Below are 27,614 nucleotides of genomic sequence, written 5' to 3'. Positions count from 1 at the left end.
ACACAGTCAAGCTAAAACAGAGGCAGAGAGAAGAGAATGGTAAGGGAGAGACAGGGATGGAAAAAAACGAAGAAAAGATAGGAGATTTAGAGAGATATAGCAAGATGCTATCCATTGGAAAACAGAAATAATAATGTTATCACTATTCTTTGTCTTTTGAAACAATAAATTAGTTTTGAAGTTAAAAATTAAAATTATTTTGTCATGGAATTCAAAATTATGCACATGTGAAAATCATTTAGATATTTGCTTCAGAATCTTAGAAATTATTTACTACTAGTCTAAAAGTCCCTTTGACTTTCACAAATTTTTTGATTACCTTACGTTTTGTCCTTGAAAATTCTGTAGTACAATATTCCAGTTGTAATATTACCAACCACTATTGACTGAGAGCCAGATCTGGAAGGAAGCCAGGATGTCACACCTCTGGTAAGCAGTTTCTACTCCCCCGATTCCCTTCCCCTAAACCAGCAGCTCTGTGCGTCACACAGTGTATCATTCCAAAGCTGACGCTTTTCACTTAATGGTATTTCCAGGGAACTTCTGAGCTACCATATACATATATTGTTCTTTATCATTCCAATGCTACGTGTTTTATTATTAATAGTTAAGCTATACTTTATCCATTTGCTCTCCATTAAGCAGTGTTTTTCCTCTCATTACTCAATCATGTAACATCTGTGAAGGCAGAGCCCATGTCTAGGTATCGCCAGTACCTGGCACAGTGCTTAGCACATGGAAGGCCCTTGGGAAATAATGAATGAATGAATAAAGAATGCTTACTATCATTCACAATTTCCCTTTCTCAACTGATTTTGAACAAAATCATCAAGATTAGAACAGTAAAGTTTGACCAGTTACTTCAGATATAAGTTCTAGTAACACTTTGTTCTTATATGTGGAAATCTTATATTTTAACATTTTTGCTATCCCAAATGGTTTAAAAGACTTAGTGAGTCTTGACTAACCTACAAATCTTAAAAATGAAAAATCAAGTGATGACTTTATATTATAAAAATAAGTACCTGTTTTGCATACTAATATAGTAACAAATCAATACTCTTTTCAAAGTTCAAAATAAATTTCAGAACTCAGTTTGAGAGAAAAAGGAAAGGCTTTAGTTAAAATCTTTACAATAAAATAATTATGATTATAAATCTCTTTAGTTAAATATGTACACATTACATGGTATTTTTAAAAAGAATGGAAGTGAATAAAGTTTTTCAGGCAAATCTAATGCACAAATATACCATCTTTTAGAGTATAATGTCAGTTTAACATTCTTAAACAGCTGTGTCAGACAATGGCTCTGCTTTGTGCAAAACATGATAAGCAAAATTAAGAAAAATTCTGCAAAATTTTTTAGTTCCCCAAGGAAATTACTAAAACAGAGAATAGTAAAAGAAAAAAAAAGTTTGTCCACTCAAGCTTGATTGTATACAGAGGCTGGAATGACCAGCACTAATGTAACCCCCTTATCCGCTAAATAAGTCCTTGGGTAGCTTAAGTTTGAAGTTAAAAGCTGAAGTCGTAGCAATTGTGCTTTTACGCAGCCACATGGCCAATAAGGTAGATGTTGTCATAAAGGTGCCCTACAAAATCTTCACTAATGTTTTGAGCAGCACGACGGGTATTTCGAATAAATTCTCTTTTTGACATTTTATTCTTCACATGAGGGCTGGTGAGGTCAATGGAAAGTAGAATTAAAGAGTAGCACAGTACATAGACAGCATCTGGAATTAAAGGGAAACATTGCAAATTATTAGCTGGTTTAAAAAATGTGATTCCCAAAGGAATTAAATAACGCAGATATTCAAAATTTCAAGAAATCAAGATTAGAAAATAACTAAATACAGGATGACCAACTCGTCCCAGTTTGCCTGCATCTTTGCCAGTTCCAGCACTGGAAATCCTGTGTCCTGGGAAACTCTTCAATCCTGGGCAAACATGGACTCTTGATCATCCTAACTGAACACCAATTCAGTGAGCATTTTCTTCAATCCAAAAGAACTTTAGAATAGTTCAGGAGTTTATAGTGAAAACTCATTTTAAATTTGAAAATTTCAGATTGGGCTTTATTTTCACCTTTGCTTTTAAACGTGATGTTCCCATTCAGCTATCCATAAAGTACATTTGTACTGTCAGTATATTTATCTTCCCATTCTTAAAAAAGCAGCCACAGTTATCTACATACAATGTTTTTACAAAAATCTAATTTAATTGAGAGCATCTTTAAGGACAAGAAAGATAATAACTTGGTACTAGAAAATAAAATGTAAACAACTCATAAGATTATTAAATTAACATTCTCATTTAAGATATATATTTTAAAAGTCAATGGACTTTACATACTACTTTCAAAAGTAAATCTTTAGGGAAAATATTGCTAAAGCTGACTGAGCAAAAAGAAAATTTCTTCTTTACATAGGCTCAGGGCAATATTTGATGTTTACTATTAAAATAGTAACAAACCTCATGATACTCGCTACTTGCTACTACTATGGTGTTTACTTCAGAATCTCACAATTGTAATCTAAGTTAAACATTATACCTTGTAAAAGTACATTCAACAAATTTCATATGATAACTAAATGTTTTGCAACCCCTGCTTAATAAGATAAACACAATAAACTTTTGATATGAAGAGATAACTAAAGCTATATCAAATGAAAAAATATGTAGGAGACTCAGGCTATATCACATACACATACATAGACACACAAACGATGAAAACTAGTTGCATTAAAAATAAATTTTAGTAGAAAACTTCTAGGTGTTACCTATATAACATGTAGTTTATTAAAAGCTTTAAAAGTAATTTGTTGGGGCTGGCCCCATGGCCTACTGGTTAAGTTTGGTGTGCTCTGCTTCAGGGGCCTGGATTCCCAGGCGCAGACCTACACCACTCTGTCAGCAACCATGCTGTGGCAGCGACCCACATACAAAATAGAGGAAGACTGGCACAGATGTTAGCTCAGGATGAATCTTCCTCCAGCAAAAAGAGGAAAATTGGCAACAGATGTTAGCTCAGGGCCAATCTTCCTCAGCAAAATAAATAAATAATTTCTCACATTTTTAATTAGATTAGTAAAAATGCCCAATGGTCAAACAAGAATAATTTTAAAGAATTTATATACAAAGAAAGTTAAACTAAAACAGTATGTTTACTAAATATAATTGATAGCTATGACAAACTAAAGTATTCCTTCTGAGCTCACGTAAATGATGTATTCCATTGAAGTAGTCCTTGGTACAAGCAGTAAAAGAAGTATCTGTAATTATTGAAAGCATGTTTTCAAGGTGAGAAAAATGTCTCATATACTACTATTGTTACCTGGAGGTGGGAAGGAGGAAGGAAGGAATTCACCATATATATTCTTACCAGGACTAAGGCCAAGTTCCCGCATTAAATCAGGGTTACAAGCACAGAATCTATGTGAGAACTTTGTTATAAGAGTTTCAAGATACTCCCCACGCTCTTCAGGGGCGTGGATATGACGAAAAAATTCTCTCAGTGCATTAGGCAAGAACTGATTTCTAAAATTATGCAACGTTACAAGGTCATCCAAGACATCTCTCCTAGTAGAAAAAGAAAAAGATACAGCTCTAGTTAATGTTTCTCTCTTAAAAAATAAGAAAAATAATAAATTGCCATTTTTTGGATGAAAATATTTTGTTATTGATCACTAGATCAGCTAATCCCATAAAGAATATATAACTCAAAATTAAAAAAATCTATGATTAAGAAATTAAACTATTTAAAAATTTTTTGTAAATAGGTTCTAACAAGGTAAAACTAGTAATTCTAATTATAAAATGAAGAAAAAAGGAATTTTGCAGTATAAAAAAGGCAGCAGCTTTTCAAGTGTCCTCTTGGCTAAATCCAAACAGCAACAGAATTCTTTATTTTTTAATTACGAAAATAATGAGTTTTCACCTCACACACCAATCCACATTACCAGAAGTAACAACTATTTATATAGACTTTTAAAAAATGCCAATATATACTATATATCGGTCCAGAATTGGCTTTTGCTTATTTCACATAGTATATTGTGAACAGCTTCCCATGTCTTTACCCGTAGATCTAAGTCATTCTTTTTAATGGGTCCACAGTATCCCATCTTAAGTATGTAACACTTCTGTTGATATACATTTAGTTATTTACAATTATATAAATATTTGTGTACATAAATTATTTTATCAAGAGCATTCTAATGAATAGTCACACTTTGTTATAATATGCTTCAGTTCTTACTGAACTCAACCATGATTGTATGATCATAATCTTTAATTTCTACTGATTGCTTTTGGCAGAGATAGCAAACTACAGCTAGTGGGCCAAATATAGCCCCCTGCTTGTTTTTATAAATAAAGTTTTATTAGAACACAGTCATACTCATTTGTTTACATACTGTCTATGTCTGCTTTCATGACACAATGGAAGTTACAAACAGCTGTGACAGAGATTTTTCAGCTAGATGACTACTATGTAGTATAGTTTCTAAAATAAAACAACTCATTAAAAGCATTACTTAACTCATTTTTGATGAAAATTTAAAATTTTTTTTTACCTTTCATCAAGATAGATTCTCAGTTTTTTCCAATTTAGTGTTCTTGTACAGAAGATGAACTTTGCTATTTCCTTTGGTGAATCATCTAGGATACCCTTGGACATAAAGTAGTTGACTCCCTAAGACAGAAAGACAAATCTACATAAATAAAATCAGTCTCTATTTATAAATTTTAACAATTAGGCAATAGCAGAACAATAGCCATAAATTCTTTCCAGCATTAACAGACTTTTTTATAGCTTTAACATGCAAAATACAAGCTAGAACTTGAACTGAAACCATTATTTGTGGTTGATAGTTTACATGCAATGGAAAGTAGGAAATTCAAAGTTAAGACTCCTAGAGAATTCCTAATTCAATTTTCTGGCTCATGTCAGTTAAAACTAACTAAACAGAAATATGGCCTAGATTGGGGGCAGAAACTACTATGAAGACTTTAAAATAAGTCTTGTAACAAACATTTCTGCTGCCTAATAGAAAACATGATTTCTTAAAGTTCAGATACATATTCTACTATATTATTCAAGGAAATACTTGAGAAAAAAAGATTCTCCAAATGAAAGGCTAACAATTTTATTCTGGAAAGAAAAATAACTAAATTATTTAACTTAAAGTAGGCACAGTTCCAGGCAGGCTCATGGGTTGTACACACTTTGGCTTTAAGCATTGCTACATTCTTTAGGAATCAAGCTCTAATATATACTGACACAAACATAATAAGACAAAAAAATTTCAACGTTTTTCATACGATTTACCTTTGAATTTCCTTTTCTCTGCATGCAAAGTTTTCCAGAGAAGCATTATCCATAAGTTTGTGTCTACATTAGATTTAAATCAACAACAACAAAACATCAACAAAAAATCAAACGCTGAAACCAATGTTCTCTCATGTATATGGAGGTCACATTCAAATAAATGCCTTATGTGGATTTGAATGCAGTTATTGAAATAAAAGGCAGGTGTGTTTATTTCAACTTGCAGTTATCCAGATACATGCATTCCCATGAATGCTTATGTCTGGATAATAGCATATTGTGTACAGTTAATTGGTAGAGAAAATGACGTATTATATACACGCAACATACTGTTTTCACACAAATTCCTTCAGCATTTCTTCCCTTTTACAAACACTTACATAGTACTCAGAACTATTGCACACATTAAGAATTCAAAAAGTTGGAAGAAATTTTATAAGACTCCAAGATAAACTCTCATAAAATTTTCATATTAAAAAATTTTAAAAGCAATTTGGTACCATGAGGTAACGCTTTTGAAAGGTTATAATTAAGTATAAATTATAATTCAAAGATAAGATTTTTTTCATATAAAACTAATTTTATGAGCCATCAGGATAATATCCTAACAGCAATGTTATCAAATTCTCATGTGAATTTTAATAATACAAAAGCAATGATAAAGCACTGATCTTAAAAATGTATATAAGGAAGAATACAATATGATAATATGAAACTTTCTTGTCAACTCATAAGCCGTATTTCAGACTGCACCCTGGATACAAGGCTAGAAAATGTAACACGATCAAGATGGAAAGCCAAAGAATTTGTTTGGAATGAGGCTTTCAGCAGTTGTCTGAGGGGACAGGAAGTAGAGAAATAGTAATTCTTGCTCCATCCTTTCTTCCATTAGTTTGAATAATCGAGAGTTGACTGTATATTTAATTGATCTACTTAACAAAAGGTGTCTGGTTTGATTTTTTCCAAAATTCCTCCATTTAAAAGAATAACAATATTTCAGAAGTATTTCCAGTGTTTAATTTTAATCCAAGTGATTCAAAGACAAAAGAATGTCAATTAAGTATTATTGAATAGGCTCTTTATTCATACCTACTTGTAAATCAATGTTTAAGAGATGTAAAACTAATTAGAATCTCCTCTTTAAAAATTACACAAAATATAAAAACCACTAATATGAGCCATTAAATAGTATATAATTCTATAATTATATGATATATGCCATTTTAATATCATTTGATGCTCCTTAGTTATAAATTAACATTGGTATTTGCCTCACGTAGGCATCACAAAAACATACTGTTGGTCATTTCCTTTTTTATGGAATCATGTTTTGAGAATCTGCCTTAACTTGAGTTCTCCAAAATCAATCAGATACAGAGGAGTAAGCAGATACACAGTCAGTTTTAAACCCAGTCCTAAAAATGAAGAACACAGCTTGAAATAAGCCAATTCTGTTATGAGGAAAGGAGGTATCAGTTTCAAGCCTGGGATTTTCCTGGAAAGGAAGATTAATTTAGAAGGGCTAGCAAAATGAAGGGTAAAGAGATGACAAATAGGAAAAGGCATGGGACCAGATTATAATCTTCAATAAGCAAGCTGACAACCACCTGAATTTCTATCTTGTTATGTAAGCAATGAAATACAAAAGAAACCATAGCATGAGATCTGTTGAATAACTATGCATTTGTTTAGTAAGTGATATAAATATTTTTGGTTTTTAATAAAGTTTTGGGAGAATGGTACAGAGAGATTCCTAGAGCACACAGCACATACATTTATTAATAAGGACTAGAACTCTCTGCAGTGTAGATGCCTGTGTGTGCGTGGTGTCTCACAGGCAAAGGAAACCATGAACATTAATATTAGTCTAATTTAACATAGTTTCCAGAAAAGGGAAGGTTGTAGTTCACTATCATCTACACGAATAACTACAAAAGCGTCCAATTCTGGATATCGCATTTTATGAGGCATATTGACAAACTAGAACTTATCCGGCTAAAGGAAACCAGGACCTGATAAAGACTGCTGACAGGTCTAGACTTCATGTTATATAAGGAGGAGCTAAGGGATGTAGGGATATTAGGCCTAAAGAAGATACTCGGGAAAGAAGAAAAAGAGTAAGACTTTAAGACAACTGAAAGGCTGCGTCACAAGGAAAATGAACAGATATTGTGTGTAGTTTTAGTGAAGATCTTAAGCTGAGGAAAACTACAGAACTTCTTCCCATAATAATGCACATAAATATTTTTAAAACAGAAATCAAATGCCTGAAGCCCATCTAAGTAGCACAAGTTAGGAATCTCTACTCTAGAAGAGTTTAGGAGTATAGTCAGTGAGTGTTGGTAATACGTAGGCAGGTTAGTGCCACATAAGGAAGGGCATGCTTGCAGCTACAGCTCACTGAGTTATCCAAGGCCAATAGTTTGTCACTTGCTTCATTTTATTTTTACATTTCCAAAATAAGCTTAAGCTTCAAATTATTACTACAGACTTACTTTAATTTGATTACTTAATCTATATAAATTTTAACTCCATTATGAAAACTCTACTTTGTTGAACTTACAGAATTATCTAAATTGTTACCGTCATAGAGTAGTTCCTTTTTTTCATATGGGCATAACCCTAAGAGATTTCTGACATATAACTCTGAGATGAATTATGATAGTGTCAGCCCTATAATAAGTTGGTTCCACAGCATAAAGGGAAGCTCTTGTCAGCTGAAAGGAAACTAGTGGCCAAATGCATTTTATTTAAAAAATGGATTTAAAGGAAAGTTACAGTGAGGTAAATAAAATTTCTATTATGAAAATGGATTGGGTATAGATAATAGGCTTCACAATTCTTTGTAAAATGATAAACTGATAAATAACATTCATGTACAAATCTTAAATTTCTTAGTGATGTGATTTTTGAAAGAAGTATCCATTTAATTTTAGATTTAAATATAAATATGAACACCCAAAGACTAGTTTGTAAAATAGATATATGTGTGTCTGTGTATGTATACATATAGATAGGTATGTATCTGCTGTAACAGTATTTCTAAAACATTGAATCAAAACAAATATGTTAAAGTTGTCTACATTTCTATTTAAAAATGTATTAAGCACAAGACATATATGTATATGCAAGATATTCAATGACAGACACTGAGAAGTATAAAACCGAGTTTTGCTGTAAGAAAATCTAAAGTTTATCAGGGGAGATGAGACAGGTATACAAAGTATAACTAGAATACACATATGTGATAAATCTATGATACAAGGCGACTAGTCAAATAAGGCCTAAATGAATGGGTATAAAATAAGTGTTTCAGTAGTTTCATGAAAGGAAAAATCACTGTAGGACAGGACATTTGGATGAAGTTTCTTGGAATATCTAGTTTGACAGAATGGTAGGGGTTTAGATAGCTAAAATGAGGAGACCACTAGAGAAGAATATTTCAGTCAATATTGTATTACATGAGCAAAAGCAGTGTGAGATAAAAAAAACTCAGGCTATTATCAGGAAAGAGGGGGAGCTATCTTGGGTTTGAGAACAAGTCTGGAACTAGACTACAGTAGAAACAGTGTTGAATTTTAGGGTACGAAGCTTATTCTCTACCCTATATGTAACTGGAAGCCTCTGAAGGCTTTTTAACACGATGAATGAATGGCCTGCAATGTAAAGTTGACAGTAATATAAAGAGAAATAATCGAAGGGAAATTAGACTTAGGCTACTGCAACTGTCCAGGACTGAACATGTGGAAAAGCAATAGAAATGCAATGGAAATAATCTATTCTTAGACATATGAAAAAAACCCCATATGCTACATATATGGAAATAAACAGTGGGAGCATAGTTAATATGCTGGCTATCAAGCCAAGGGATAATGAAAAGTAAAAAATAAAGATAACTGATGTTTCTGGCTTAGATGAAGATGGAAATGACTGACAGAAAAAAACACAGGCTACAGAGGGTGTTGATTTGAAGGAAACGGTGATGAGTTTGGTCTTAGAAATGTTCAACTTCAAGTAATGAAAGATACAACCAGAAAGTCAGGGTAGGCAGTTGGCAATATAATAAGGTATAAAGAAAGTAAGGGTTGGAGGTATAGATTAAGGATCTTGGGGGCCGGCCCTGTGGCCACCAGGTTAAATTCTTGCGCTCTGCTTCAGCGGCACAGGGTTTTACCCGTTCAGATTCTGGGGACGGACATAGCACAGCTTGTCAGGCCCTGTTGAGGTGGCGTCCCACATAGCACAACCAGAAGGACTTACAACTAGAATATACAACTATGTACTGGAGGCTTTGGGGAGAAGAAAGAAAAAAAAGAAGATTGGCAACAGATGTTAGCTCAGGGCCAAGAAAATAAAAAGGATCTCGAATAAGAAGAATCAGGGAGCAGACAATGAAGAGGACAGAGCTGGAATATCCCAGAGACTAAGAGCCTTTGAAACTTAAATAAAAGGGTATACAATGCAATTACATAGTACAGTTGAAAGAACATAATTTTCAAAAACGGAACTAAATCATGGCTCTGCCACTTAATGATTACGTGAACATAATTTACTCAACCTTTCTGAGCCTGTTTCCTAGTCAGTAAAAATCTTATTTAGATGACTATTGTGAAGATATAAAACTGCCTACTATAGAACATGGCTGGTTTCCTTTTTCTTTTAGATAGCTCAAGGGGACAAAATGGGAAAAGGGGGCACTGGATTTGGTGACTGGGACAAAACGAAGCAGTGATTTTCCAGAGGTCTCTTTCTAGAGTAACTGGGGCTCAAATGTAAGTAGAAAGCTAAGGAATGAGCTCAAGACAAGGAAACTGAGTATAGCCCCCTCATTTGACAGATGTATCAGTACAAAGAAGGAAAACATAATTGGAAAAATAAGAGGGAAAACAGATAAAATGAAATTTTTTTCAGATAATTTTGACCTATGCATGTCAGAAGACAAAGAAAGAGAACCAAAGGTGAGATGAAAAGACTGAAGTGCAAGAGAAAGAGGAGATAATGGAAGCAGCAAAGTAGAGAAAGGGAGCAGGGAAAATAAATGAAAATACAGGTAGAGTTTATAATGCTTTTTAAGCCTGGAAGACAGGACAGGAGTGTTGGTTCAGAGATAGGTATATTAAGAAACTGATAAGAGCAGAAAACAGAGGGCATGTTGTTTTTCTTCTAAGAGCAGACATCTGGAAAGAACTGGAAAAGAGAGCGTTGATTTGGATCCTGGAGCAAAGCGGTAAAGATTTCTGTCAACAATGACGTGAGGCATAACAGGGAAGTGACTAGAAATAAATATAAGGAGTGCCAAGCAGCAATGAGAAGTGAGGTGAGTTCATGTGAATTCATCTCATCTCATGTTAAGGTCTTCTTTAATAGAACAGATGTTTTCAGAGATTCAAGAAAAAAAAAAATTGAAAAGTAGATTCCATAGAGCATGTCACTAAAATATGTTATGCAAATAAGAGCAGCAAGACTTACACAATCAAATTAGAGTGGTGAGCTGTTTTGATGGAATTTGTTTAGGTGGCAAACACACATAATTCAAGAAATCATAAACAAATAGCTTAAACCAATATTAAAGAATTCAGAATGAAGAAAAAGACGTGTTGGAGCTTAGTCACCTATATAAAGCATCTCTCCATTTTCTTAAAGAATGGCTCTTTTCACATAATAAGTCATGTTTTAAGATATATCTACTTTGTTTCTTTTCTTCTATTACATAAATATCCAAGCTTTCTCTCCCCTTTTAATAAAAGTTTGTTTTTTGACTCAAATCATTATCCACAGTGTGTTTCAAAAGCAAAATCTACCATATGTATGTTCAGAACCAGAAAATATATATTTGGGAACAGAGTGAATTCTAGAAAACTAGGCATGCAAAGCCAAATGGAAAAGTACCAACTTATGCTGTGAACCTAAACTTGCTCTAATAAGTAAGTAAATAAATGAATAAAGTCTTACTTAAAAAAAAAAAAGAGTACTGACTACCAATACTGAAAGTACTGGCTATTGGCACAGACATTTGGCAGAAACATTGTGTAACAGTTGGTATCAATAAAAGAAATCACTAATAAAACAAAATTGTGACATACTAGGGAGTATCTTTAATTTGTTTTTCCTAAATAACAGCATAGTAAAGAAATTTAGAAAGAAATTTGACTTAGCTAGTTTTGTTCAATGTAAACAATGTAAATCCAGTACTGTGTACACAATCCAGCAAAGTGGCTACTACTTTTCAGGTAATAAATCTGTCCTTAGAACAGTACATAATAGAAAGAAAACTGGACATTGCATTCAATTTTATTTTTAAAAGAACATCTGAAGACTTAAAATAACATTCTTTAAATTTTAACAATAAATATTTATAAAACAAAATAGTTCAATCTAGATTTCTAATTTTTCTTTTACTTTGAAAAACAATATATTCATACTCAAGTACACATTTTAATCACAGTGAAATGAACAACTGAAATGTCATCTTTTCACAGTAAAAGTAATGCAAAAATTAGGAGATACAAGATACGTTATGAAAACTTTACTTTCTGGATAGTAAAAAATAATGAGCACATACTTCAGAAATGTCACACATTTACTTTATTCATGGTAATTTAAACTGCTCATACATACTGTAATTGTTATTCCCCATCTAGTCACTAGGTTCAAAGGCTAAAGTAAAAACTATGCCCAGGTTTTTAAAGTTGTCCTGGGTGGAAAGATTATTTTATGAGTAATAAGTAACGTTTTCCTCTTATTGAGGTATGCGTAACTAGGCTATTCACTGGGGGGCTCTGTGTGGCTTAGAACTGAGAGGAAAGGGGTAATGAAAATTGGGTAAGAAATGTGAAGATAATTTTGATAGTCAGTTTGAAATGTGAACTGCAAATTCTGTCTTCTCTCTTCCCTGGGAAGAACAGAGAGCATACAATGGCTATACTTCTGCAGGAGAAGTGACAGTTGTGAAGAGAAGAGAGAGTGCCAAAACCCTGTAGCTAGTTCCCTCTGAACAGTTACTGAAATTGGTCAGAACTTCACATTTCACCTAAAGGAGAATGAAGAGTCCTACTGTTCAGTCTGGAGTGTGGACTATGCAATGAAGTCAGTTTCTTCATGGACGGTGTCTGAATCGGCAAGGACTTCCGCTTCCTAGAACAATTTGTGGAGGACTTTTCAGACCATTAAAGTGCACAATGCTGAGAAATTGCTAAGAACAGACACACACACACCCTAAATTATTTTAGATGTCAACAGGAAATCGCACATAAAGGAGGGATAGTTCAAAGGAAATCAAAAGAAAAATGGAAAATCTGCTCTAATGGAGTCCAGGGAAATGGAGGAGAGGTATAGGACAGAACAGATCTTCCGGCTTCTTTTCCATAGGAGAGGAAGCAATGACATCAGACAAAATAACATGAATCTTCTTACCTAAGGTTTTAAATAACAATAAAATGTCTCTATTAATTAGTGCAATAGCCTCCACAGAAAACGAGCCACGCTTGTGAGTTCTAATAGTCTCCAAAATAGATCAATAAGATGATGAAAGTGAAGGTACTTCCTAAATGATAAATTACTACTAATAATTAAAAATAACAATCATTATTGCAATTATTATTGATAAAGTTGCTGGTAGTGGAAGTAAGCTTCTTGGAAAAGCCCTTTCTATCTCCAACCTGTCTGTAAATTAGAAAAAGAAAGCATTCCAATCAAAATATGGAGAGAGAACTCTGTAAGGTATAGTTAATAACAATTCAAACTAATGAGAAAGTGACACATTTGAGCACCAATGTTAACTAATTTAGAATTCCTGCTTTACAAAAATGACACACAAATATTCCATTTGCAATATGTATATATATGAATAATCTTTAAAGGACTAACTCTACTTTGATAAATAACAATTAGAGTGTAATCATATTACCTAGATTCTAATATGTACATTTATAAATATATTTTAACAGCTCTGAAACAATTTTGAAATAAGCAACATTAAAAAAACCCCAACAAATCTTAATAGTAGACAAGCAGAGAAGCAAGTTAGGATTTAAATGGCAGTTTCACTGCCAGCACATGTGTATATTCATGTAATTAAAGTATCTGTTCATCCTACCCCCATTTCAGCCAAGATACATGTTTTATTTGAACATAACTTTGGAACACAATTATTGCTTAAAATGTCCTCAAAAAGTTAAACTAAGCAGCACCACTGAAACAAAAAATTACGATATATGCAAAATATTGCTCATCACATGCCAGGAAATGAAATCAAAGGCAAAGGGGATCACCATCTAACGTCAGGAGATTTTGATGCGATGGATACATACTTCAAGAAGCACTATTTCTCAGTGTGAAATATTTATCTACTAGAATTCAAAAGTTTCAGGAGAGCAAGAACCCCTAAGCCTAGAGTAGTGCCTGGCTCTTAGAAGTATAACTCGTTGTAGCTGTACCTCCGGTATAAATATAAAGCTAGTTTTGTGGAGCACTTAGAGGCACTAAGTGCTTAATGTACATCATCTCATTTAATAATCACAATAACACCATGATATAGGTACTATTATTGTACCCATTTTACAGATGGGGAAACTGAAGCATAGAGAAGTTAAATAATTTGACAAAGTCAAAGTCACACAACTAGTAAGTGGAGAGATAAGTAATAAATATTTGTTGAATGAATGTTTGAATCTATCTATACAAAGCTTCCAGCTGACTTTCAAGAGAAGCTGTAAACTTTTAACGATTATATAATTAACTAAAGGGTTAAAAAAGAGACAATGACATAATAACAAAAAAACTATGAGTTGGACCAAAACTCCAGTGTACTTTGAAATGTCTCAAATTATAAACTCTTAAAGGTCAGAGTCATCAGTCCAAATAATAAAAAGCAACATGTTATTGTGATGCTATATTTAACTGCTGGCGCCCAGTGTTTCACAAAGAGCTTAAGACTTTGACTATAAAGAAGGCATCTTCAAAAACTTTATGATATGAGAAAGAAAATGTTACATAATATTAGGGATAAATGTATACTACCAGTGAGTTGGTTAAAAAATGACATATTGTAGTGTTTCCTTCATACTCCCATATTTCTAAGCTGCTATTAAATTGATGGATGCCATACAATTGATGACATTCAAGAATTGAGGAAATATTGTCTTTTAGATTTCTGATAAAGCACTCACAGTTTACAGCGACATTTACTGTGACACTGGTAGCAGCAATTGCTAAATTTAGGACAGACATGCAGGAGAGACAACTACCTTGGATAATAAAGCTGAGAACTTAAATCTAGAAAGTCATGTCAAGTTTCACTGAAACTGTGGTCACATCAGACAAGGAAGAACCTTTTTGGAGGCATCCAGGTAGTCAGGCTATGATAAGGAGATAAAAAGCAAACATATCTTTCTTTGAAATGTACTTAAAATATTGACACAATATTACAAACTCTCCAGGTACACTTATATAAACTGGTAACAAAAGTAAAATTCAAACAAAGAAAAAATCTTGCTCATTTTAGCATTTCACATTTTTAAATTTGGTGTTGGTAGTATGGGTGTTGTATGCTGATCAAGGGTAAAGGGCTTTGCCAATGAACTTGAGCAGTTTAGCTCTTTTGGGTAAGTAATTCTTACACAGGAGAAAGTTTTTTTTTTTTTTTTTTTTTTCCCATTTAGGCAAGTGTTTTAAGACCTTCTTTGATATTTTTGACAAACTTCCCCAAATCAGATTCTAAATGAAGTCTTTTTTGACCTCTAGCTAACTGTGGGATTTATACATTCTGATGACACCAATCAGTTTCCTACCCCTAGGAATAAAAGTAAAAGTTATCTTTCATCACTGTTGCAATGCTATGAAGTAATGGTAATGAACACTTTGCTGCTGTATATTGGAGCAAAAACGCGATAAGATTTAATATCTGAGATATTATTCATAAGAATTGAGTATAAATTCCTGAGTTCACTCTATAATGGAGAACTCCTACAAATTCCCTGTTTATGTTTTAGCTGGTCCAACAACAAAAAGAGTATGTTATCTTGAAAATAAATTGCTTATGCATTCCCACTTAAAACATGTGCATAGGTCAAATTTAAAATATTTCTCATAGTAGATTCTATCCCAGATAAATCTAATAAAATATAACATATATGCACGTGGGTGTTTCCATATGAACACAGGAAAAATGTACTTAAACAGTTAAAAAAAAAAAAGACTTCTTTACCTAACTCCATGAGGATATTATAAAAAAAACTTTTTTTTTTTTTTCACTTTATCACCCCAAATCCCCCCGGTACATAGTTGTATATCTTAGTTGCAGGTCCATCTAGTTGTGGCAAAAAAAACCTTTTATAAAACATATTTACACAAACAAAAATAAACCTACAATATGTTAAAGTTAAATCAGGTTCACTACCAATTTTCCAGACTACAAATTTAAAAATAACTTGCCAAGAAAATGTTTAATACTAAATGGAACACAAGGAATATAGCTTACTGCTTGATAACCAAAATTACTTTATTATAATATTGTAGTGGAATAAAATCAACACAGGTAACTTGTACATGCAAGGGAAATACAGCCTAATGTAAACAGATGGTTTTTAGCACATTCCTTTACTAGAATGTGGTCACCTGCCACAAAGTACACAAGCTCATGCACAAGATCAAGACTACGTACAGCTGAGATCACAATGTCATGCATATAACAACAGCGTGCTAGATCATCGTACCACAAACTGTGCAGCTGCTCGCCCCCACCCCATGAGCCACTGCCAGCAGTTGCTGTGGAGTTTGGTTACCCACATCCGTGACATGAACGATGTCCTTTGGAGAATCTTGTTCCCTGTGGCTGTAAGTATTCTTATTTTTATAATATTTTAATGATGCTTGCTATCAAAATGTTAAGTACAGAACTAGAAATTATAGAAAAGTAGACTTTTTACAATATTGAACAATTATATACATCTCATCTCAGGTACTTACAATAAATACTAGTTACATTTAAATATATCATCAAAACTAATTTACTTCTCCGGCTTAAATGAACTGAAAATAACACAGTTGATGACAGTGCTCTAGTGAGGAGGAAAAAAATAAACCAACCTCCAAAAAGTACTTCCTCATTTCTAGTACTCAAAAAATCTGGCAAGAATGATTCTAAGACCTGGTTAAAGTATGAATCATACAGATAAGTTCTATAGAAAAACATCTTTTAGCATAACTCTTTCAATTATATGATTACAATTTTGAAGGCTTAACTTGGATAAACAACCAAATTGACAGTGATTACTTATATTGGTCAATAAAAGAAAATTTAGAATATAGTTATTAAAATACTTCTCATTTCTCTGCGCCTACAAGTGTATTTCAGCGTTCTTCATTTTCCATTTATATCCTAAGTGCATTCTGGTAAAGACAGAATTCTATTTTGCTCTTAGAGAACACCTGCTAAGTTACTGATGTTCATAAAAGCATAGCATTAGAATTCTAGAACCACAAATCACTTTGAATGGTTCAGTTCTACACCTCTTGGCAGCACTATGTGCCCGTTTCAGAATGGTGAATTCAATACTTCTGGAATGCTCCAGGTTATCCTTAAATCAGGCCAGGGAGTGAAGAAAATGAAAATACAGCCAACTCTCAATAATAATGGGAGGTAGGATGGATAAGTAAAATCTGAAGATCTAAAAATTTTATTTTAATTAACAACTTCAATCCTCTCTCTTAACAAAGATAAAAAGAGGACTTTAATTTACCTCTTTTCTCTGCCCCCTCTCCAAACACTCCAAAGGAGGTACAACAAGAACCCTATAGTCTGATATATGTAGCTGCAAAGATGGAAACATATTTTGACATCTAGCTTTTTCAATTTACATATTTAAAACTGTATCATATTCTAGTATATGAGGGCCTATCTACATTTTCATCTTTGTATAAAAAGGATGGCTTTATAATTTGTCTGAAAAATTGATATTCTTTTAGTAAGGAATGACTACTTACCATAATCAATATCAGCAATAAGATCCAAATTTTCTGACTTTGTGAATCTACAACTCAGTACTTACCAAGTTACATTTTCCTTAGAATGTAACATTTGCGAGTGATATAAATTGAAGATGACAGTTTTTATTCAACATCAGTATAATTTATGACCAGAGTCAGTATGCCTTGATAAATCAGGCATAATATGACTGGGGCTTGCAATATCTGCCTTTCCTGATTCTTATGTATCTAGAGTAAAACACTGTACTATTCTGCCTCAGTTCTTTTTCAGTAATCATCATTCAATTAACCCAAGAGACTAATGCAAAATATACGTCTTACTATAAGGTTTGTCATATGAACTGTTTTAATTAGCAACAAGTAATGTCTAATTCTAATAAACAAGAATAATGAAGTCTCTGAAACCATGTCCTTCAAATACACAGGTGTAGCAGAATCTCTTGTACAGAGCAGCTCTGCCATAGTGCAAGAACAAAAAGGTGACATGCTTACTGTTGCTATATATTTAGAAGGAAGAGAACTTGCTTTCGACCAAAAATAATGTAAAAATAAGAATATTTTATGATAAAAAGCATCAGAAAAAATTTTCAATAAAAGGATAAATTACAAAACCTAAATTTATTATAGTTTATCCATTCATTTGCCTTCTAAAGAATGACTGTTAGATTCTAAACAATCAATATTATATTGGTTTCAAATTTATAATTTGAACTTTAACTTATGAATCATTCTATTTTCATTAAAAGTATCAGTCTTCTATTCATTGAAAGGAAAAGCTCTTTAAATGATGGTGAAAAGAGAGAAAAAATATCTTAATTTAAATATTCATACCAGGATTTATAATATATATAGTCTGCTATATTTGTTGGGCTAAAACTTAACTGATAATGTGTGTGTATCAGTAAACCTTTCTAACAGTATTATATATATTTTTATTCATATGCAAGAAAAATTTAACAAAGAAAGAAATCATATATAACAAGCAAAAATCAATTTAATTTTAAAAATGTATCATTTATAAAATCAGTATTTCTCTTTAATATTCAAATATTTCGCATGGGAGAAACATTTCTCTAATGGAAACATAGCAAAAGTTAAGGTATTTTAAAAGCTATTTGACTGCATGACCTAAACAGTCCTTAATACCTCTACAACAAATGAAAAAAGCTGGACTTTGAAAGTTAAATAAATTAAAATAAATGCCAGTTAAATTTTTCCACAGAAAATAATCCACCCAGAAGTAGTAGTTCTAATGGTTGTATAATTTCCATTCAATTTCTAAGAATAAGTCTAGCTGATGTTTAAACATTTCTGAAAATCTGAACCTTTCCAGGATATGTTAAAATGAGAATAGGGGTGAAAAAAAACAGTGAAAGAACTGTCTTCACATTTGATCATTCTTATAGATTATGACAAGAAAGAATTAAATAACTAAAATAAAATTATTCAATTTTATAACAGAATCTATAAGCAGTTCCTACGGCAGCATGGAATTAGACTGTTAAAGGCATTATTTAAAGACAACATTTTGATGTGTTGCAAACAAACGATGTCCTTTGTGATTATCTCTGATAAACGCAGCATCATTACAAAATAGAAACAATAAAATAGAAAGAAAAAGCTGCAGATAAAATTTGATAGACATATGTTGTATTGTCCACTTATAATGCAGTAATATCTCAATTAGGCCTAGCAGAGGACTGAATATATGCCATGGAAGCTGCCATACAAAATGAGCAGGTGGAAAGACTTAGAATATGACATGGTAAGGTAAAGAGAAACGACAATGTCATGTAGCATTAACTTCAATTACTGGGCTTCCCAGTGATTGAAAAGGCACATTCAAACACTTGTTACTTTACTTGCAAGTTTATTATGCTGGAAAGCTGCAGCAAGATAGTAATAAAGTTTAACTGTCATAAATATTCAAGTTCTTCACTTACCTCATCTGGATTGGCATTAAAGGTGAGGCTGCCTTCATCCAGCTGCATATACAATTTTCTAAAAGAAAATCCTAGAGGTAGGTTCTTATTATATATGGAACAGTGACCCCAAGTGGATTTACACAACCTGTAAAAGTAAGGTAAAATCAGATATGAAAACATTGCTATATTTAATTTCCTAAGTTAAACATGTGTAACTTGATAAACTATTAACATGAAATGATATAAAATTGGATTTTATAGTTCTAAAGTTTTAAAATCTTTAATTCTGTACTTGTTTTTTATTTGTTTACTAGTGTATAATAGACAAATGTCTTCAACTTAGCAATTTTGATAGTACTAAATAAATGTGAGTTACAAAGATTAATAATATTCAGGAGTACTTTGGTGTTAGTGACTTGGAGTGGACTTTGACTCCTAGTGACCCTGTGCAGAGTAGAACCTGCCCCATCTTTCTGCACCATCCTCTCGCCTGCCAGCACTGTATCAGACAATACTCTGCTGCTATTCAAAGGCTTTCATGAGTACTATCTGAAGTTAAATATAAACGATTAATAGTAAGGATAGCTAACATTTACTGAGTGTTTACTAGTTGCCAGGCACTATTTAAAGCATTTTAATAGCATTAGCTTGCTTAATCTTTACAACAATCCTATGACGTTGGTGCTACAGATAAAGAAACACAGATATGATAAAAAGCTTGCCCAGGGTAGCACAGCTAATTTGTGTAGAGGCAGGATTTGAACCCAAGGAGTCTTACTCCAGAGCTTGCAATCTTAACCAAGAAGCTAGAGAGGATTAAGTAACTATGTGCTCTACTGCTAAATAAAACTGAATGGGGGGTGGAGATTGCTGGGCAGGGGGAGAGCTTTGTTTTTTTAACAACACATAAATCAACAACAAGCAAACTAAACATAGAAATTGTAATTCTATAGCTTCAATAAATACATGAAAAGCTGTGATGTTAAGCTTAGCTGTTTTTATATTTGAAAGCTAAAGTTTTATCTTGTTACAATGTCTAGAAATTCTGGATATATTCCATAGACCATTAAATATAAGTGCATTACTCTAGAGACATGGAGAATACTGAAATTATATTTTGATACACTTTTAATGACTCATGGTCTTAAAATTATCTGATTTTAGTGTGTGTCCAAAAAACACCTACTTGTAGTGACAAACATTAAAATAGTTTCAGTTTCTGCTATTCATTGATTTTCGGCTCAAACTTCCTTCTTTTCACAAACACACACGAACAGGAAAACAAGAAAATGTTACTGTCTCAGCCTAAAACATCAAAAATTGTGAGGATAGTAGATAATATATCTAATTTAATATGAGAATATCTTCTTAATAGTTAATTTATATCCTAGCATTAGTTTTACCAACCAAATGAAATCATTGATTCTAAAACAGAAAGTTTAGTAACTTGTTCAGAAAATTATCAATATTTTAGTAGCCTCTTTAACTTAGTCCCAAAGCTTTTGACTTTTATTTCTTAGCTACATGAAAAAAACAGAACTTCTCAACATTAATAAGCATTCAACACATCCAAAGTTAAAACTTTGTTAAAACAAAGTAAAAACTAAGCGAACTTTTAACTTAAAATGCTGGAAGCAATTTATTACTAAGAAAAAATATTCAAGCATCATAGAAATAGGCATAATTAGGGGCCGGCCCCGTGGCTGAGTGGTTAAGTTCACGCGCTCTGCTGCAGAGGGCCCAGTGTTTCGTCGGTTCAAATCCTGGGCACAGACATGGCACCACTCGTTGAGCCATGCTGAGGCGGCGTCCCACATGCCACAACTAGAAGGACCCACAACTAAGAATATACAACTATGTACCGGGGGGCTTTGGGGAGAAAAAGGAAAAAAATAAAATCTTTAAAAAAAAAATAGGCATAATTATGTGATAAATAATAAAAGAAGCATTTATTTCTTTCAGAAATGAACAATTCAGATTTAAATCCCAAATGAAGAATACATTCTGATTGAGTTCAGATAAGCTCAGAAATAAACAGTTTTTTCAAAGTTCAAATATAAGATCACAAATTAAGTTTGCTGGGAATACTAAAATGTAGAAAAGAGGTTATAAATAAAGAATGAGTCAGTTTTGAAGTATTTTTATTTCTTCTTACATTAAATGACTAAAAAATTAATAACTAATTTACTTTAAACACTACTAAATAATAGAATTGCCTCTCACTTCCATAGTACTTTCACTATAACAAAACAATGAGAAAATAACAAGATGACACTGATGAATTTTATCTATTCAGAGATTGAGAACTGAACTATATAATTGCCACTTAATTCTGTAGCATCAGGAAGCCTGAGTCAGGAACGTCATTGTTGGTAATACATTTTTACTGAAGTTTGGCTATTTAGATAATTTATTAATTCTCTCAGATTTTCATTCAGAAATTATTTAAAGTCTCAAAAAGACTTTTGTTTTTAGATATGTTTTACATTGTTAGGAAGTCCCATTTTAAAATGATGAGACTTAAATAAACGTTAGTAAAGAATGCTGGAAAACCCAAGATCCAATGATTCTTCTATGTTTGGTAACATTTTCAAGACTCAAGTATATGATTCTATTTAAGGAGTCACTAGATTCCATAAAATAGATTCTATTCCACCAAACGTTCTTAGATTTATAGCTTAAATTTAAACTAGTATAATAGCTGCTAAAATTTAGAAATCTACTTTCACTTCAGCAAGTAGATTATCTCCTTGCTTTCTAAAACTTGCCTACTTCATCGATGAAATGGTGGTTAGAAAAAATAAAAAAGTAGATGAAATATTCACTAGTAAAAGTTTATGCTAACACGTACCTTTGATCAAAAATATATACATATAAATAAGCAAACACACACACACATATACTCCATTTGTAACCACTGAAAACAATAAGATTTGGGGAATATTTAGGGAATAATGATTTTTAAGTATGCCTATTCTTTACATGGGAAGCACAAACTACACTAGGGAGGTGAACACTCTAAATTTTGGATTATATTCTCAATTAACAACTTGTATTTTTAGAATAAACTGAGAATTTCTGATTTATAATAAACTGCTACATGTTAAGTGGTAACCTCTTTTCTAACTGTAGAGTCATTATTTTCTTCTACACTGTCCTCCTTTTCCCATGATTAAATTTGACTGTGATGATAACTCTATCTTTATCTTCTTAGGTTTTAATGAAAAGAAACTCAAAATACAAGTCCAGGATAAAAAGAAATAGTTCATAATACATAGTTATCTGTTATAAAAAGGACAGTTAAGCATGATTATATTTAGAGGTACCAGAATCAAACATGGTGGGTTGAACTTACCCTTGCCAGAGAAGTTCATCATTTGCGAGGTCCTGCCAAACACAGGAAGCTAAGCAGAGGTCAGTTGCATTCAGGTAGGACAAGATGGTAAAGCTTAGCTCGGGGGGCAACATTTCCAAATTAATGAATCCTTCCTGTTCTTTAGATTTCCTTGCTTTCAAAAGATGATATATGTCAATGCCTCCTTGGACTTGTTTACGATGACTGGTGTTAGGAATGCTGCTGGCAGCCATCCTCCTGCTCTGCTCTCTGCTGAGGTAGCCTTGCTCACTATAGCCTTCCTGCTGTAGCTGCTGGTTTCTGGCCACTCTCCACAGCCCCTGACCCATCTGCAAGCCTGAGAGAAAAGCCAGAAGGTAGTAAGAAGGTTACAGTAAAAAAGTAACCCACCTTTCCCTGTGGTACAACAACTCTGACACGAAGCAATCCTGTATCACGATTAACATTCCTCATTAAAGCATATTAAAAGGAGTAGTGTACTATAAAGAATACTTAGAACATCATAAGTACAAAACTTGGACAGCAAGGTTTCAGAAATATTTGGTTTGCTCATCACCTTTATCCCAGTTTGCTAAAGACTTTTAAAGTCCATAGGTGACATAACCATTTTTCACATGGTAAGATTTAAAAGTTACTGATGTTCTAAAGACTCTTACAAATTATAATTACGTGGACTTATGGGCCAGTATTAAAATACAGCTCTGATCAGAGCACAGGACTTTAGTTAAAAGGTCTCTAGACCCTGCTTTTTATCATAACTCAGGCTAAGCTAAGCTAGCCCCTTTTAACCAAACTCCCAGATGCATAACAGCTGTGAAACAGGCTTTTAGTTTAATTCTTGCCAGTCTGCACTTAAGTTGTAGACTGTAATAAAATGTAACATAGGCCCTGAAGTCTAATTCAGAAACCTTATAAATTAGACACCTAGAACTCCAGGATAAACAGCTCAGTAATGACTATTTGGTTTTGTTGTTGCTTTAAATAAAAATTACAATTTAGACTAATTTTCCACTTCTTCTCCACACAGCCCTATGGATTCCTCAGAGGTACCTGGGAAAAGGCAGGAGAGGGTGCGCTCTAGTCTCTTCCACCTCCATTTGACCTTCAACCAGAGCAGCTCTACATTTATCTGTTACAAATATTGGACTTCCTCATATACAAATATTTAGAAAACTACTGACCTAGACTTCCTATTTGACCTTGGCCTTAAAATAACTTTTCCTGGGCAAATAAATTCATTGAGAAAAATGAAATCAGGAAGAGCTTTTAACTAATACAAATAATTACTTTTAAGATCTCTTTTCCAAACAAAATATTCTTGTTTTATAAACCCAAGTTGACTACTAATATGTGTGTCCGTATTTCAAAAATTGGGGGAAAAAACTGATTTTCATATAAAATCATTAAAATAAATATCATAGCATGACCTAACTTTAAAATATGGTTTTGTTTTAATTAGCTGTTTACAATAAGGACTAGCAAAAAAAAACAAACAAACCAAAAAGCCCCACTGGTGACCAGAAATTTTGAAAATTATTCGGAATAATTTGAAAATTGAGTAGAATTTCAAAGAATGTCAAAGATACTTTTTAAAAAATATGTAAAAAGGCATGATCCACGTGTATATGTACTGAGTTATTGGCTATTATCTGGATAATGGTCACTATAACTGGTCACTTATTGATCAAAACAGAAAAAATAGTCCAAGATAATTTTTTACCCTTCTTCCTTACGGTGAACTGCTTGGAAATCCAGCAGCTTAAGCTATAAAAGGACGGGGGGTACAAAGAGAAGGAATATATTAATGATTTTTAAATGTGGGGAAATTTGTTTTTGCAAAGAAACCACAAAAGATAACCTTTCCTCCCTCCGCCACATACCACAATAATGGTAGCAGTTCCTAAATTAGTGGTTAAGCTATAATAATTAAATTCCTATTTTTAATATAAAATATTAAGAGAAAAGACAAGCCACAGACTGAGAGAAAATCTTTGCAAAATACTTATCTGATGGACTGGTATCCAACATATACAAAGAACTCTTAAAACCAATTAATAGAAAAATAATAACCCAATTTAAATTCTCAAGAAAATCTCACAGATGCCTCACCAAAAAAGATATACAGATAGCAAATAAGCATATGAAAAGATGCTCAATAACACGTTATTAGGCAATCATAAATCAAAACAACAATAAAATAATACTACACATCTATTAGAATGATTGAAATCCAACACTGACAGCACCAACTGCTGACAAGGATGTGGGAATGCAAAATGGTACAGTCACTTTGGAAGACAGTTTAGCAGCTTCTTACAAAACTAAACATGTTTTTACCACATGATCCAGCATTCACGCTCCTTGGTATTTACCCAAATAAGTTGAAAACTACGGCCACACAAAAACCTGCACATGTATGTTTATAGCAGCTTTTAGTCCTAATTACCAAAACCTGTAAGCAACCAAGATATCCTTCAGTAGGTGAACGGATAAACTGTCCTACATCCATACAATGGAATATTTAGCGCTAAAAAGAAATGAGCTATCAAGCCGTGAAAAGACATGGAGGAAACTTACATGAATACTACTAAGGGAAAGAAGCCAGTCTGAAAAGCCTATATAATATACAATTCCAATTATATGACATTCTGGAAAAGCCAAAACTACAGAGGGAATAAAAGGGATTAACACAGAAAAAAAAAATCGATAATAGCAACAAAAATTTGTAAGGAGTTTTAAGTTTGCTTAATGTTTAAATACGCCATGTCACATTACAACACCAGTAAATTTAATTTTGACACAAATTTAACATTTTAAGACTCACAATCATAAAGAAATTTTTTTTCTTTATGTATTTTATTTTCATCATGGCAATTTCTGTTTGAAAATATCTAGAAATCACATTGACTGCTAGGCTTATCTAGATATCTGCTGTCATGTTAGATGATTACATTTATTCCTCTCTTTTGGTTTTGCACTGCTAAAGATAAATAATCAAACATGGTAACTGTGATGTTTGAAGTCTCAAGATTTAAGGCATTTAATATTAAATTCTGTGTATTCTCCCTACAGCATCTTTCTAGTGGCATATGGTTAAGCAGCTGTTGTTACTCTCAGGGATGTTGCTAGGGAACAGAATCAGGGTGATTTCCCTAGGCTGTGGACTTCAATGGGGATACTTCAATTGAGCACCGGATAACATGATCCAGAAAGCATCCGGCTGGTAGAGAGAGGTAAAGCCAGCAGCTGGTTCTTGGAAACAAAACAAAACTTGATAAGGAGGGTGAAGGTTTGAGGCTCATATACAGGTTTCAGACAAAGAAAAGTGTATTTTTTATTTTCCTACTGCTAAACAGCACTGCAAATTGCCCTTTTGGGGCATCCTTTTCCCTTTAAAGCAGTTCTTGATACTGGGCAAGAACACAGTGTGATAAACTTCTTGGGGAAGATAATATAACAATACGTTAATATTATATATAATAGTAATATCATAAGTTTATCCTTTGGAGAAAGGAGAGGGTGTCCAGTGTTCCATCCCCACTCCCAATCTTCCTTAGGGTAACAGAGATGTGGAATGTTGGGTGGAACTGTCAGAAAAGTGATAAAATTCTTAAGAGGACATGATATCCATTGCAGAAATTGTCAAGCAAGTCATAGAGGGAGCATAATGTTGTAGACTCTGAAGTCGAATAGACTTGAGTTCAAATCCTGACTCCACTCATTATTATTTACAGGACCTTGGGGAATTTACTTGACTATTCTAAGCTGTAGTTTCTTCATATGTAATGTGATAATTTGCATTTTATATAATAACAATACCTATAGCTCAAAAGGCTGTTGTATTAAGTGAGATAATGCATATAAAGTTCATTCTACAACAAATAATCAACAAAATTTTAGGTATTTGTTTTGACAAAATCATATTTTCATAAAGTGCAAACGATGAGCACTTTGTTATTAATGATACTTTAATCGTCCTGATGTTCTGCCTGCTAAATAAACTCATTTGTTCACGTTGACAGGTGTACAGCTTTGCAGGGTTTGTTCACACAATTCTTCATCTCCTTTAGTTATCTGATACTTCAGCCATGGTTACTTTTTTCCTCATAAATCCAATTCCTTAAATCAATGAGCAAACCAAACCAAAACACCCCAAACCTAAAAACAAAAAGCCTATGTTATGTTCCACAAAAAAATTTCAAAGGTCAGCATGCCTTACAACAGTGCCAATAGCAATGGCATGAAACAGGTCCATGTGCTAACATTAGTAACCTGTCAACATCTGGCTCCAAAAGAGATACAAAATACGATACATTCTCATGCTGGGTTCTGGCATGATTTCAAATTCTTGAAAACAAGTGTTTGGCCTGAATCAACCAAAACTTGACTTCAAAGTACAAAAATCTTAAGATCTGTCTTAAAGTTTTAACAAAATTTTGGTATAAAGATTTTCAACATTGAAATAGCATTATAATAGATATAGTACTCTGTGTTTGTGCCAGTTATTTAGCCAAAAGAATTAAGCTGCATAGCAGAATCACTGAATATGCAAAAAGTTTCATATTGAAACAAATTAAAGACAAAAGAAGTTTTTGTACTTGAAATAGTTTTGGTGTAAATATAAATTCTGTGATGAAACCATAACCATTGCTGATAACTTATGTGTTCACTCAAAACAGGTTAAGGAAAATAGAATATTTATTTCTTGGAAATAATATTTACTCTCATAAAAGGATAATTAGTCTATTTCATGTTCAAATAAAAGAAATATAGTCAATCCTGTAATTCATGCAGTTCTGTTCTATAAAGTCACTGCAAACACTGAATTAGCGAATACTGAACCACTGCTCCAGGAGAAACACAGGGTTAGGTTCCTGGGAGCCTCTGGCCACATTTTGGCTACTGATCAATACATAATCTTGTTCATGAGTGTTTCTGTTTAAAGACACCTTACGTAATATACATTGTTGATTCGTTAACATCAAACTCACAGTCCTGCTGGAAGCTTATCTAACACAGG

General features: G+C 32.9%; 1 protein-coding gene across 1 annotated transcript in view; it reads right to left on the bottom strand.

Moving 5' to 3' along the window:
• Positions 1-1,095: 1,095 nt before the first annotated feature.
• Positions 1,096-27,614, bottom strand: part of FBXO8 (F-box protein 8) — a 40,480-nt gene continuing 13,961 nt past the window's right edge. Inside the window, exons 2-6 of the mRNA XM_001498470.6 lie at positions 22,595-22,931; positions 19,258-19,384; positions 4,575-4,693; positions 3,383-3,579; positions 1,096-1,733 (exon numbers count right to left, since the gene is read on the bottom strand). Coding sequence (XP_001498520.4) covers positions 1,546-1,733; positions 3,383-3,579; positions 4,575-4,693; positions 19,258-19,384; positions 22,595-22,923 — 960 coding nt within the window. The 5' untranslated portion in view covers positions 22,924-22,931 and the 3' untranslated portion in view covers positions 1,096-1,545. The remainder of the gene's footprint in view (positions 1,734-3,382; positions 3,580-4,574; positions 4,694-19,257; positions 19,385-22,594; positions 22,932-27,614) is intronic.

The sequence above is a fragment of the Equus caballus genome, chromosome 2 (assembly GCF_041296265.1).
Source record: "Equus caballus isolate H_3958 breed thoroughbred chromosome 2, TB-T2T, whole genome shotgun sequence".
NCBI lineage: Eukaryota > Metazoa > Chordata > Mammalia > Perissodactyla > Equidae > Equus > Equus caballus.
This window is presented reverse-complemented; position numbering and strand designations above follow the sequence as displayed.